Source organism: Bubalus kerabau, chromosome 1 (assembly GCF_029407905.1).
Source record: "Bubalus kerabau isolate K-KA32 ecotype Philippines breed swamp buffalo chromosome 1, PCC_UOA_SB_1v2, whole genome shotgun sequence".
Classification (NCBI taxonomy): domain Eukaryota; kingdom Metazoa; phylum Chordata; class Mammalia; order Artiodactyla; family Bovidae; genus Bubalus; species Bubalus kerabau.
In genome coordinates, this window is record NC_073624.1 from 185,368,142 (window position 1) to 185,381,590 (window position 13,449).

The 13,449-nt window shown below is 52.7% G+C and overlaps 3 protein-coding genes across 3 annotated transcripts in view; 1 reads left to right on the top strand and 2 right to left on the bottom strand.

The window, feature by feature from the left end:
• Positions 1-13,449, bottom strand: part of TIMM44 (translocase of inner mitochondrial membrane 44) — a 369,417-nt gene that overhangs the window by 44,568 nt on the left and 311,400 nt on the right. The gene's annotated exons all lie outside the window — the stretch shown is intronic.
• The window catches only part of ELAVL1 (ELAV like RNA binding protein 1), a 37,156-nt gene that overhangs the window by 11,747 nt on the left and 11,960 nt on the right, over positions 1-13,449 (bottom strand). The window contains exons 2-3 of the mRNA XM_055545797.1: positions 10,703-10,893; positions 951-1,054 (exon numbers count right to left, since the gene is read on the bottom strand). Coding sequence (XP_055401772.1) covers positions 951-1,054; positions 10,703-10,874 — 276 coding nt within the window. The 5' untranslated portion in view covers positions 10,875-10,893. The remainder of the gene's footprint in view (positions 1-950; positions 1,055-10,702; positions 10,894-13,449) is intronic.
• Positions 9,629-13,449, top strand: part of RPS28 (ribosomal protein S28) — a 239,358-nt gene continuing 235,537 nt past the window's right edge. The window contains exon 1 of the mRNA XM_055545934.1: positions 9,629-9,633. The gene's annotated coding sequence lies outside the window, so the exon portion shown is untranslated. The remainder of the gene's footprint in view (positions 9,634-13,449) is intronic.

The window sequence follows — 13,449 nt, forward strand, 5'->3', positions numbered from 1 at the left end:
AAAACCCAAAGCTGGTCCAGGGGTGGACAGAGCCTGAAGACAGACACCTGGGGGTGGGGAGGGGTGAGACTGAGAAAAGGAAGGTGTGGTCAGCGATGGCAGGTTGAGAGGAAGGTGGGGGTTCTGTCCGGGGAGGCCTGGAGGACTCGCCAACTTGTCCCAGGAACCCACCTCAGCCCCTGATTAGGGAATGACGCTACTGCCCAGGCTACCCTGTCGTGCTGCATGGCTCTCTCCCTTCCCTCAAGTCACCTCAAGTCATCAAGAAGACCCCACAGGACACAGCGCCCCTGGGACACAACTGGTGACACCTACCTTGGCCACACCTGGTGTCGTCTTTATCATCTGTGTGCACCTGTGCACACGCAGATACTCAGCCTGCCCTACAAGGGCGTGGAAATGGTTTTGTTCACTGAGTGGCACACAGTGGACAACTCCTAAATGTTGCCAGTGACTGCTGAGTGAGCTGGCAGGAGGACCGTCACTGGGACGGGGCAGGCGGGCAGTGCTGCCACCGCTGTAACAATGACCAGGTCCAAGTGGGAAGGTGGCGCTGGCCCCGCGCACGCTCGGCCGGAGGACAGCAGTGCTGGCCAGTAGAGGAGACTGCAGGGAGGTCTTCATGTCAGCGGCTGCTGTGAGCCAACACGCCAGGGACACCGGGCTCGGGGAGGGGCGGTCCCCATGCAAGTCCTTTCCGGGGATCCTCCCTTTGCAGGTGGGGCTGAGGAGCCAGAGGAACAAGGGCTGGGACAGTCACCACCCGACACGGGTCTCACACAAGCCGACAGGAGATGCCCTGGAAGTGCCCAGGCTCTGAGGGGCAACTGTGCTAACGGTGCCAAGACAGTGATGGGGAGATAAAAGGTTGGGTCTTTCACTAAGGCCAGGGCTCAACACAGATCTCTGTGCAGCTGGGAACCAATGAGATGGTGATCGCAGCTCTTTACCTTAATGGTTTTTGACTGGAGCCGCAGGCCATTCAGTGTGTTTATCGCTCTCTCTGCATCCTTGGCAGTCACGTAGTTCACAAAGCCGTAGCCCAAGCTGTGTCCTGTGTGGAGAACACGTGCACATCAGTGAGCCACTGGGAGCCAGCCAGCCAGCGAGGGGTAGGGGAGAAAGGAGGGGAGAGAGACAGGGAGGATGGACAGGGCTGCACCTGGCTGGGCTCAAAAGGACAAGACCAGAGAGAAGGTGACCGAGAAAACACAAGAGCTAAAAGCCATGGCTTCTGGGAAGGAGGGGTTAGAGGTCAACAGTTAAGAGTCTGTACTGATGGTTTATTCGTGACACCACCTTGGCAAACTTGCACATTTTCTGCAAAGAACAAACCTATAAAATGTGACTTTTGTAATTGAGCATCCTGGGGAGCCCATCACCAAAGCAGGGCCGAGGATCTGTTCCATTGGTGCTGGCTGCTCTATGCAGTCCCTAGTTGGGGGGGACCTGGGATGGGGGTTGTGGAGGAGGACAGTCACGGCAGCAGACAGGACAGGCGGGTGGGGAGAACCCGCCGATGACCAGATGTCAGTGTCCAGGCTGTTTTCCGCCCTTGCTGTGCTGGAGTGGGAAGGTCTGCTGGGCTCTGGCGCCCCCCAGTGTCGGTTCCCTTCACTTTCCTGAACTGAAAGTCCAGCTGCGGGAGGAGGAAGTACAGGGGTAACCAGCGCTGAGGGCAGCCTGGCCACCAGAGCCCCCTTTGGCAGCACCTCCTACGGTGACAGCATCATCAGCCGATGTCCAGGGCAGCGCAAACCTCAGTTCTTCCCAAAGAAATCCAGGGTTACAGGCAGGGTATCCCATCCCCTCTCAGGTAACACTGGGAAGTGGTGGGGTGACCACCAACTGGATGCACAGGAGGGACCCGGCACGGCAGGAGCTGTGGGCCTCTAGGAGACCCTGAGAGAAGCAATGGGTGACGGTCAGAGTGGGAGGAACCCAACGCCTTCCCTACAGAGGAGCAGGAGACCCCGAGAAGAGAACGGCCACCAAGCCCGCATCTTACCCCTCCCCGTGCCATGTCAGTGGGCACACCCCATGCACCGGCCACTGCTCTCAGCAGAGACAGCAGGTGAGCAGGAGAGACGACTGCTCTCCCCGAGTCCTGTACACACACACGTGCCCACTGGATGATTAAAACAGAAGGTGTGAGCCACCAGCAGGCAGAGATCTGCACAGCAGATGAGCTGGCTCTGCCCACTTCACCAGCTGAACCCAGGCTCATCTTGCCATTAATGAGACCTGGGGAGAGCCTAACCCACTGCCGTCACCTTGAAACAAACAAACAACAATACTTTATTTTTTAGATTTAAAGAAGAATTACAAAGATGATGCAGCGTTCCCACATACCCCACACCCACGTTCCCTATTAGTAACATCTCATCCTAGGATGGTATATTTGTCACATTAGTGAATTGGTACTGATGTCCACATCTGAGCCAGACTGCCTGAATTTTCCCCTAATGTCCTTTTCTGTCCCAGGACACCATCCAGGGTCCCCCGTGACAATGAGCTGCCAATTATCCTTACGCTCTTCTTGGCAGGGACAGTTTCTCACACCTTTTTTGTTTTTGATGACCTTGACAGCTGTGAGGACTGGTCCAGAAATTTTGTAGACTCTCCATCAGCTTGGGTTTGTCAGAAGTTTTCCTGTGGTCAGACTGGGGTTATACTGGGCTTTTAGGAGGAAGGCCACAGAGTGAAGAGCCCTTCTCATGCCATCGTTCTGGGGTGCATGCTGTCCACAGGGCTCATCCTGTTTGATGCTGGCCTTGACCCCGGTCTCACCAGTCTCTTTGTGTGCGGCCTGCACATTGTGAGTGCCCTGTGGAGTCACACCCTCCCCACTTCAGGGCAGAGAAGCTACACAAACTACTGGTGATTCTGCAAGGGCTACTTTCTCCTGCCCTGTCCGGGCCATCTTCTTCGCTTTTCTCTGTCGTCTCATGTTCCTGCCCCTCCCACAAGGCCAATCCCAAGGCTGGGCCACCTGTGCCCTTGGCTCCTGGCACTTCTGGTGCCAGGCCGTGTTCCCGTGCCTTCTGCTGCAGCTGGTTCCTCCTGGCATCTGGACAGGGCCCGCCCCCCACCCTCAGTTGCCAATTCCTCCCTGCTTTCCCACCTTGGCTGGCCGCATCAACACCAACTGGCCCTCAGGGTGTGCCCACAGAGAGTTTTAGGACGCAGCTCCAAAAACCCTCAGTGGCACTGGGCACTGCCAACCTGCCTGAGGTGCCACCTCCTCCAGAATGTGACTGCAATGCCAACTGACCCTCCCCAAGCTCCTCGTCCTCTGCTCACTCCATCGAGATGGTCCATAAGACTCTACCTTTGCCCTTATCCCTATTATCCGAGCTTCCTGGGTGACCTCCTTGACCACCGTGTGGTCACAGCTAACAATGTCACCTAGAAAGTCACACACTTTTGACAATGGCCACTGGCTCCTTCCCCTGCTCCCCCTCCACTCTTCTCAACAAGCCAATGTGTACTCACTGAACACCCACTATGTGTTGGGCAAAGTGCCAGGCTGGCCAGGGGTTTAATGATCATCACCAAGGACAGCTCCTGCCATTATGAAATTCACATCCCACTGAGCGAGTCAGACAACAAATGAGCAAGAAACTAACAGACAAAGCTACACTCAGGTGCTACCAGGGGAACCTCCATGGTGGAGCGAGAGGATGGACAGGACGGGTCCAGGGGAGACAGGTGGTCAGGAGTGTGTGTCCCTTGAGGAGTGGGTATGAGAAACATACCCCCTCCTTGGGGTGGCTGGAGGCGAGTATTCTGGCAGAAAAGCAAGCACCAAGCTTCTGTGGCACAGACGACTCAGGAGTGCTCCAGGAAACAAAAGGCGGCCGGTGGCTGGACCCAATGAGTTAGGGGCCTGGCCTGGAGGCAGCTGCTGGGTGGAGCACGGCAACAGCAGGGCTGAGGCCAGTGTAGAGACCACAGGAACCCATGAGCCAGACCAGGTGTGAGATGAGGACCCCAGCTGGCAGGGGTGAGCAGGAAGGAGAGCCACCAAGCGGACTTGCCAATGGGCTGATGGGGAGGGAGCTCTGGCAGCCAAGGTCCCTAAAGCACCAGCACTCCCGGGCTGGGACTGGCTCTGTTCCCTAGTCTGCTCTCCTCTCTGTGCGCTGAGAGGGAGGTGGGTGAGGAATGAAGGGGAGCCTGTGGTTCTGCCCACTGGGTAAGGCTGGAGACTAAAGTGTCAACAGTGGTGAATGCCCACCTCCATCCATCCTTTCCTTCACCATAACCAACTGCTCTCAACTCCGGCCGCTTGTTAGAATCAGCAGGACGGCTGCTACAAACCATCACCGCCCAGGCCACATCCCGGACCAAGGATATGACAGGGGGCTGGGGTGGCAGGAGTGGGGACAGCTTCAGCAGTTTGTAAAGCCCCTTAAGGACTCTACTGCTGAGCCCAGGTTGAGAACTCCCGCTGGCGGTGCCTGAAGGGAGTGGGCCAGTTATGCACAAGAGTCAGACTGGAGGGGCTGTGCTCAGAGCAGGCGACTGGGGGAAGGCCCTCACTTCCCAAGTTACCATTTCTCTAACAGGGTCCGCCAGCCACCTGGGGAAATGATGCAGCTCCCTAGGGTGCTCCTCAGTACAGAATCCAGGACGTGGGGCAGGGTGGGGATCCCCACTTCCAAGCTCCTTACAGATGACGTTCCGGTGACCTAGAGGCCACTGGAGTCCGTGCCGTGAAGTCAGGTCAGTGGCTGCCCCCCGCCCCCTTGAGGGGCAATGGGAGACCAACCCTGAACAAGGGGGCTGAGGTCTGGTGGGCGAGCAGGGGCACTCTGGGGTAAGCATGGTCAGGGCGTGGATCCTGCACAGGTGCTGGGCTTCAGGCGGCTGAAGCCTGCCAGAGCCAGGGTGGAGTCTAGCGGAAAGGGGACAGGCAGGGGAGGAGGGCCAACAAACCCTGGGCCTGGTGGAGGCGCGTGGGAGGCTAGCACCCCTCACTTGGGGTTCCGACTGCCCGGTACCAGCACTGCCCCCTCCAGAAAGGCTCAAACTCCCCAGCTGGCTGACTCGGTGGATGTGGGTGGGGCCTCGGACATGTTTCTCCTGGTCCCCAGGCACCGCTAATGCTCAGGGGCTGGCCGAGAGCCACTGCCCTGGAGAAAGCAAGGCTGCCTCCATGCAGAGCGCTCAGATGCTGGGCTGGGTGACCCCTGGGCCAGGACCCTCCCGTTTCCAAATGTCTCCTCTTTTAGACAAGGGTTAAGACTACGAGACGATTCCACGGCATCTCACCTTGCTTCTGCAGACCAGAGCAGCCAGACGTCATGTTTCAACCCCTCAGTGTTCCTCATGCTGACGTGGGGTGCCCAGTTGAGGAAGGTGAGCACCCCGTGGACAGGGCACTCCTTTGCAGCATGAGACTGGGGTGCAGTCGAGTCCTTTCTCTAAAGGCCCACAGGGGCTCAAGGGATGACATCACTGAGGGAGAGACTCTGTCTTGGGGGCGATGAGTGAATTAATTAGGTGATAAATAAGAAACAGCAAATGTCCCCAAAGGAAAGAAGATGGGCAAAGGACAAAAAGAGTTCTTACATAAAAGAAAAGTATAAACAGCCGGAACGGATGAACTTCACAAGAAATGCAGACTGTCACCACACTCAGATGTCATTTTTCACTTAAGAGAAGATGTGAGAAACCCTGCCCGGCCTCAAGGATGCCAGGGCCAAGCAGAGGGCATGTGAACTGGAAAGCCCCTGGAGGGCCAGCTGGCAATACGGGTCAACAGCTTCTAGACAGTACCCGCTCTCCCCTCTGAGGGCTCACTTCTAGGAAGACTGCCTACAGAAATAACTGGTGAGCAAAGATTTGTGCCAGGGTATTAACCTCAGTGGGGCCTGTAGCTATAGAAAAGCAGTTACAACCTGTCATAAACTCAGAATAGCCTGTAACCACTGTGACCACGAGACAGCGTAAGTCCAGTGACAGGGAGAGATGTTCACAGATAAGAGGAGGAAGAGACAGCTTGGGAGGTGCAAACCCATTTCTGTAAAAGCACATGACTGCTCACAACCATAAATATGTAAAGAAAAAACTACGGACGGACATGAGCCAAAAAGCTAACAGTAGTGGGATTATGCGTAATTTAAACTTTTCTTCCTGCTTGTCTCGTATTAAACTCTTTTTCTATAAGGATGGAGGTGATTTCTATTGAGAAAAAAAGTGGTCAGCTGGACGGGTGTGGAAGTGTATCTTTGCGGAGGGAGCAGTACTGAAGTCACAGGAGTGTGGCAGGAGGGTGTGTCTGGGAGATGACAAGCAGTGGATCCAACCCAAGAGGAGGGTGAGTATGGGCTGCAGTGGCTAGGGGTGAGGGATCTCAAGGAGGCTTGGAAACACAGGCTGGGGTGTGGGCTTTATCCTGACCAGAAGTGCAAACCAATGAAACAGAAGCTGAGCGCGGAGGCTGAAGGCTGTGGACCAGTGACCAGTAACCAGTATGACACGGTCCAGGAGGGTGCAGACTGGTCATGGTGCCCCGTGGGCCACATGACATCTGCAGACAGGCTTAGATACCAGGGCAGAGAGCAGGGCAGGCTGCACAGTAAGGCCAAGTAGTGACTGTGGATGGAACAGGCAACAACAAAACAGGCGGGGCCCGGCTGGTCAGAAACACTCTGTATCTCGAAGCCAGCACACTGAACATCCCCACATCCAGCCACCATCTTGTCCCACTGCCTCCCACCCCCAGTGCCTGGCCCCCGGTTGGCACTCATAAAAGGCTTGCTGAATGAATGACTGTCCATGCCGATCCGCATTCTCCCCCAGCTCCAGGCCCACTCAGTCATTCATTCACTCCACAAAAACTGATTATGTCACATCTGGGGATACCAGAGGGTCCATGCCTCTGAGAACCATAAGGACCTACTGGATGAGCAAGTTCCAACTTCAGTGCCTTGTGGAAACCCATGCTGGCTGATTGCCATGTGGACCCAGAGGAGCCTCTATCGTCGACTAGATCAGGCCAGGAAAGACATCCCAGAGCAAACGCGGCCCAGGTGAGTGACAGGACACATTACTGTCACTGGGGTGCTAGAGATCCCACTGTCACAGTCAGGAGCATGGTCTGGAGGGAGCACGAAAGGCCAGCTGAGAGCCTAAAGCAGCAGGTCAGGCAGAAGACGATGTGGCCTGCTCTAAGGTGGTGGCAGGAGGGGCGGCAGAAAAGGGATGGAAACATTCAGGGACACAGGTCAAAGGTCATGCTTAGATTTCTGACTGGAGCTACTGAGTGGACAGTGGTGCCATCGGCTAAGATGGAAACCTGGGAAACAAGCGGTTGGCTTGTGGGAGACTCAAGGTCAGTCTGGGAAACACTGAGAGGCTGAAGGCCCTGGAGCTTGGGAGAATTTCTGGTTGCAAGAGAGGTAGCACAGCTGAATGTCAGGCTAAGCTCAGGGGTGTATCCACTCACCCTAGTGTTGGCCTAGGAAGAAGAGGAGGCTAAGGAATAAGTCAAGGACTGCCTAGGTCAACGGCTGGGAAGAGCTGCAAGAAAGACAGAAAGTGGGATGGGTGCCCCAGAGGTAGGAGAAAGCCAGGCTCATGAATCTGAGGGAAGAGGAAGCTTCTTTCTGTAAGGAAGAGACAGAGGAGATGGTTCCGTGAACAGCAGAGGGTGGATGTCAGCCAGAGGAGCTTCTCACCTGGGGGCTATTCTGCACTTCTGGGGACCTCTTTTGGTTTTCACAACTTAGAAGGTGCACCCAGCACCTATAGGGCAGAGGCTAGGGAAGCAACCTACAGGATGGCCCTCCCTCAAGACTTACCCAGTTTCAAACGTCAAGTGGAGAAACCCTGAGCTAGAGGGGGTCCAGGCATCGAGCAAGGACTCTTAAAGACAGCAGAGACTGGAGCGTGTTTGAATGCTGGTGGCAGTTCCTGGAAAGACCCAGAAAAGTAGGTACTTGCATAACTTGAGGTTCTTTGAATGCGGAGATGGGAAGGGATCTAGGACAGAGGTGAAATGGCTGTTATGCAAGAGGAATCGGGGCCTGAGGGGAGAATATGTGCCGAACTGGCTCATGTAGGGCACGGAGATGTCCATGTTGCAAGCTTGGTTGAGGTTTGACTGGACAAGGTGCCTTTCCGCCATGATGCAAGAGTCTTGCTGGGATGGGTACCTGAGCCAGGCTGGGAGAAAGCAGACTGAGAAAGGTAACCATGTCCAGGGCTTCACCAGAGGAATTTAACAAAGGACAAGATGGAGTGAGATGTGAGGCCCTGGCCCCAGAACCAGCCTTGAAGACGTTATCACACACTGGTGCCAAGAGGAGAAAAGCAAATGAGTTAAGTTTTCCATAAAATTAAGTTCATTCAATTTAAAGAACTACTAGCAAGGACTGCGGTTTCCCAGGTGGCTTAGTGGTAAAGAATCTGCCAATGCAGGAGACTCAGATTCAGTCCCTGCGTCGGTAAGATCCCCTGAAGAAGGAAATGGCAACCCACTCGAGTATTCTTGCCTGGAGAATCCCATGGACAGAGGGGCCTGGCAGGCTACAGTCCATGGGGTTACAGAGTCGACACGACCAAGAGACTAAACAACAGCAGCAGCAGGGACTTCCCTGGTCCAGGGGCTAAGACTCTGCGCTCCTAATGCAGTAAGCCCAGGTTCGATCCCTGGTCAGGGAACTAGATCCCACATGCTGCAACTAAGACCTGGAGCAACCAAATAAGAAATAAATAAATACATATATATGTGTGTGTGGGTGTGTGTGTGTATATATATATATTTAATTTAAATAAAGAACTACAAAGATGAGAGATGCAGAGCTGAAATGTCAACCCAGGCTCATCTACTCTACAACTCCCAATGCATTACACTCAAACTTGCCCAGAGAGCAGAAAATCTTTATTTCTGAACTGAAATAATTTCCAAATCATGCCTGTGCTGATTTCACTGGTTCTCAAAGCCAGTTCTCTCTGGACTCATCTTGCCAAATCTAGGTGTTCCTATTAACATAGCTCTAATGCCTTTGAAAAACGCAACAAGCCAAGAGACAGAGGAGTCAGGAATATTGCCGGGAATGAAAATTTCCTTCTGCCAGAACACAACAGGAGAAAGGCAAGACTCAGTAGCAGCGCAGAAGAATTTCAAAACCTCTCTGAACAAGGATTCTTATTAAGGATGGTCTTCTGGAACTGGAGAGAGAGAGGAATTTCTAGAACATTCCAACACTGTTCAATTTTGTGTATTATCTAAAGCCCCTATTTTGAAGACATGTAATAAATTGCAGACTCTCAGAATTTGGAGGGTCATTAAAGGACTTTGAGTTCAAAGTCCTCTCTCTGGGACTTCCCTACTGATCCAGTGGCTGAGACTCCGAGCTCCCAGTGCAGGGGCCCGGATTCAACCCCTGGTCAGGGAACTGAGAGCTCACATGCTGCAACTAAGACCCAGTGCAGCCAAATAAACAATCAAATAAAAACAAAACCTTGTTTTAAAAACAAAAAACCAAAATCCTCCTCTGATGAACTAACTCCCTGTACCGTGGTCAGCCAGCCTCTACGGGACTCACCTTGGGGACAGGCATCTTAGAGTTACTGGCAAATGCTGAGAGTCAATGAAACAGGACAATGGGTACATGGGGTTCAACAGAATTACTCTAATGTAAACTTAAATCTTGGGTTGGCCAAAAAGTTCAGGTTTTTCCATAAGATGCTACAGAGAAACCCGAACGAACTCTTTGGCCAACCCAATATAATATTTCCCTAATAAACATGACTTTTGACTTGAAATTATTTTTCAGTGTAGGGAATCAAGATCTTACAAGCCAGGGTGGGAGCACTGCTGAGAGGACTGGCCATTCCTCAGAAGAGCTGGGCAGAGACGAGGAGGAGGAGGGGGGAGGAGGGGGGAGGGGGAGGTAAAGGAGGGCTCCCCAAAACGTACCTCCCTGGGGAGGAAAGAAAGCAAGTGCTTCACAGCCCTAGGTCTCTTCACATTTCTCTCTAGAACCCTTGCAACCTTGCTCTCAGAACAGAGGCCTCCTTACAGAGGGCCTTACCAGGTACTGGCCTTCTGCAAACCCTTAGGCAGTAGGCAGCATCATGAGGAAGGCAGGTGCCACCACCCCCACTTCGTGGATGGGGACACTGAGGCACTGTGGGAGGGTGGAGCTTTGCGCCTGCCTGCCTGCCAAATCCACGGCCCACCCATGATCCTCTGCTCCCCTGCTCCAACCCCCGTGAGAGTTCAAGCTCAGTTTCAGATGTTCAAGTTGACAGCACGAGAACAGAGAGTCAGGGTGGCCCAAACCTAGCGAAGGGCTGCCCACAGGGGACTGACTCAGTGCTCTGCTGCAGGTCTGACCTTGAATGCACCGCCTTAGAAGATGGGCTGGGCCTGCCCCAGGCAGGACACTGGCTAGGGTCCCTCTGCAGCTGGGACCATGCCCCTTCCAGCTCTCACAGCATCCCCGTTTCTCCTTCCTGTCTCCTCATCTTCCCTCCCCTCCCACTGTCTTGTTTTGTACATATTCTCCATCTCAGGATGGATTTTTCCTCCTTTGGGAACCTACAGCCAATGTTATACCAGGAAGGGAGCAAAACAGAGTTGAGATAAAAATGAAACTTCCTGGCTAAGAAATAGGGCATGGTGGGATTGCCCCAGATACCGTACCCCCGCCCAACACACACAAAAATGGCTCTGTTTCTTTACCTGCCACTTTATCCCGAATAAGTTTTGCAGATTCCACTTCACCAATACTGCTGAACAGACTTCGTAGCTCATCCTGGGTCATGTTCTGAGGGAGGTAGTTGACGATCAGATTTGTTCTCCCGATGTCGTCCCTGCAGTCTTCGGCCATGTGGTCTTCATAACCATTAGACATTGTATTTTTTTAAAAAAATCTGCAGGGGGAGAAAAAATGAAGTAAATTCCAAACGTTCCCACTGTAGGATATCAAAGCAACGCTCATGACTATGTTTGCACTTAAGACATTTTTCTTTTCAATGCTACGAGTTCAACTTATGTCCACGCAAAAACCTGCACGTGGATGTTTATAGCAGCTTTATTCGTAACCGCCCCCAGACTGGAGGCAGCCAAGATGCCCTTCAGTGGGCGAATGGAGAAACACACGCCAGTCATCTGGTAACACACACACAGTGGAAGGTTCTTCAGTGCCAAGAAGACAGGAGCCAGGAAGCCACAGACACGGAGGAGCCTTACATGCACACTGCTGAATGAAAGCTTGAAAGGCTACATACTAGGAGGGTCTCCAGTATGTGACATTGTGGCAAAGGCAAAACTAGAGAGACTGCAAGATCAGGAGTTTCAGGGAAAGGGGGACGAACAGGTAGGGCACAGGGATTTTTAGGGTAGCGACACTGTTCTCTGAGAGTATAATGGGGGATACATGTCATCATACATTTGACCAAACCCACAGAAGGTTTAAAGTGAAGAGTAAAGTCTAGGACTTCTCTGGTGGCACTGTGGATAAGAATCTGCCTGCCCATGCAGGGGACATGGGTTTGGTCCTGGTCTAGGAAGATCCCACACGCCATGGAGCAACTAAGCCTGTGCGCCACAACTACTGAGCCCGCGCTCTGGAGCCCATGAGCTGCAACCACTGAAGCCCGTGGGCCCAGAGCCCGTTCTCTGCAACAAGAGAAGCCCCTGCAGTGAGAAGCCCATGCACTGTAATGACAAGGAGCCCCTGCTCACTGCAACCAGAGAAAGTCCACATGCAACGAGGAAGACCCAGCACAACCAAAAATAAACAAATAAAGAAGATTTTTTTTTTTTCCCTAAGAGAGAACTCTAAGGCAAACCCTGGGCTTTAGTTAGGTAACAACAAGGGTTCATCTATTACAACAAAATACCACACTAAGGCAAGATTTAGTAATAGGGGACGGAAACTGTGCCTGCGGAAGGGTATAGGGAAATTCACTCTGGACTCTCTTCACAATCTTTCTATGAACCTAAAACTGCTCTAAAAATAAAGTCTACCGAAACAAAACCAGAACTAGTCCAAGTTTAACCATTTGCACTTAATAAGAGGGCTTTAAAGAAGCAAGCCCACAAACAATTCCAGTACCACGACTGGAGCCTCTGGGAAAAGTGTTTGGGGCGTCTTGAGAACACTCTAAAGATCTTGGATTGCTTTGTTCGGTCTCCATGTGCACTACTGATGCAGTGGGACATGGAGGAGCCTGCAACAAGCGCCGGGGCGGTCCACCCAGACACCCTGTCTGTCCTCCGGCCAGCAGGCAGAGGGCCTCTGCACTGCTTTCCTCACAAGACAGAGTGACTGAGCTAGGAAAGAGGTTACGATTTCTCTACCAGTTAGGGGGCCTTTGTCTCCAAAGCTGGCAGGCTCTGGAACACCTTAAGCTGCCTACAGAAATCCTGACTTTCAGCGACACCAGCAGGGCACAGAGATGGCTTCAGAGGAAAGTTGGCTCAAAACTGCTCTTCTGGAAGCACCACTCACTCGAGGTTTTGCTCACAGGCACTGCTGTGAAGTCCTGTGTCCTTGGCTCTAAAGAAGCAGGCATCTCTATGGAGCTGAAAGTCATCACTGAGAAAAAGGCCCTGCTGCCCACTAGTCGGGAGGTCTCCAGGGCAGCCCAACCCTTTCTCCAGATTCTTACTGCCCAGTTCTGACTTTATGCTTCAAAACCCAGTGCCCAGTGTCTAGAGCATTTCGCCTCCTCTAAAAATAGTCTTGCCAGCGGTTATATAAAAACCAGCACACATCTCCTGCACAGGATTTCCCGCCTGCCCCATAACAACACGGAGAGAGGAATCAGGTCTGGTTCTGAGTTTCCTGGGGGAGACATTCAGGTCTTCTCTACCTTCCAGCTCTCACTTGCTTCAGACTGTACACAACATGCAAAATCAGTCTTGTCTCCTAGTATTTCTTTTTTGAAAATGGTCTATGCTTCCTGCTCTTTAAAAAGCAGTTAGTTTAGCATCAAGAGTCATAAAAGAAAAGATTGGAAAGGGAGACTTCACAAGGTTAGAAACTCCTGGATGGCAAAGACATCACAGGCAAGCAGCAGGCTGACAGGGAGAAAGTGCCAGCTCCTCATTATCTCACTCAGAGCTGGGTTCTCACCTTGGGTGATTTTGCCCCGTCCTCTGTGGGACACTGGGCAGCATCTGGGGGCACTGCTGGCCATCAGGATGGGAGAGCCTTGTGCCACTGGCACCCAGTGGTTAGAGGCCAGGGATGCTGCTAAACACTCCATAAGGCACAGGACAAGACAGCCCCCACAACCAGAAATTATCTCAAGTGTCAGTACTGCTGACACTGAGAAAAACTGATTCAAGGTATCTAGACATCAATATGAAAAAAGCCAATGTATCACTAACAGAGAAATGGATCAAGGATATGAGAGGAAACTAATAGATGCTGGCAGTTAAACAGCCAATAAGGTAAGAAAAGAGGTTTAAGTTCACAC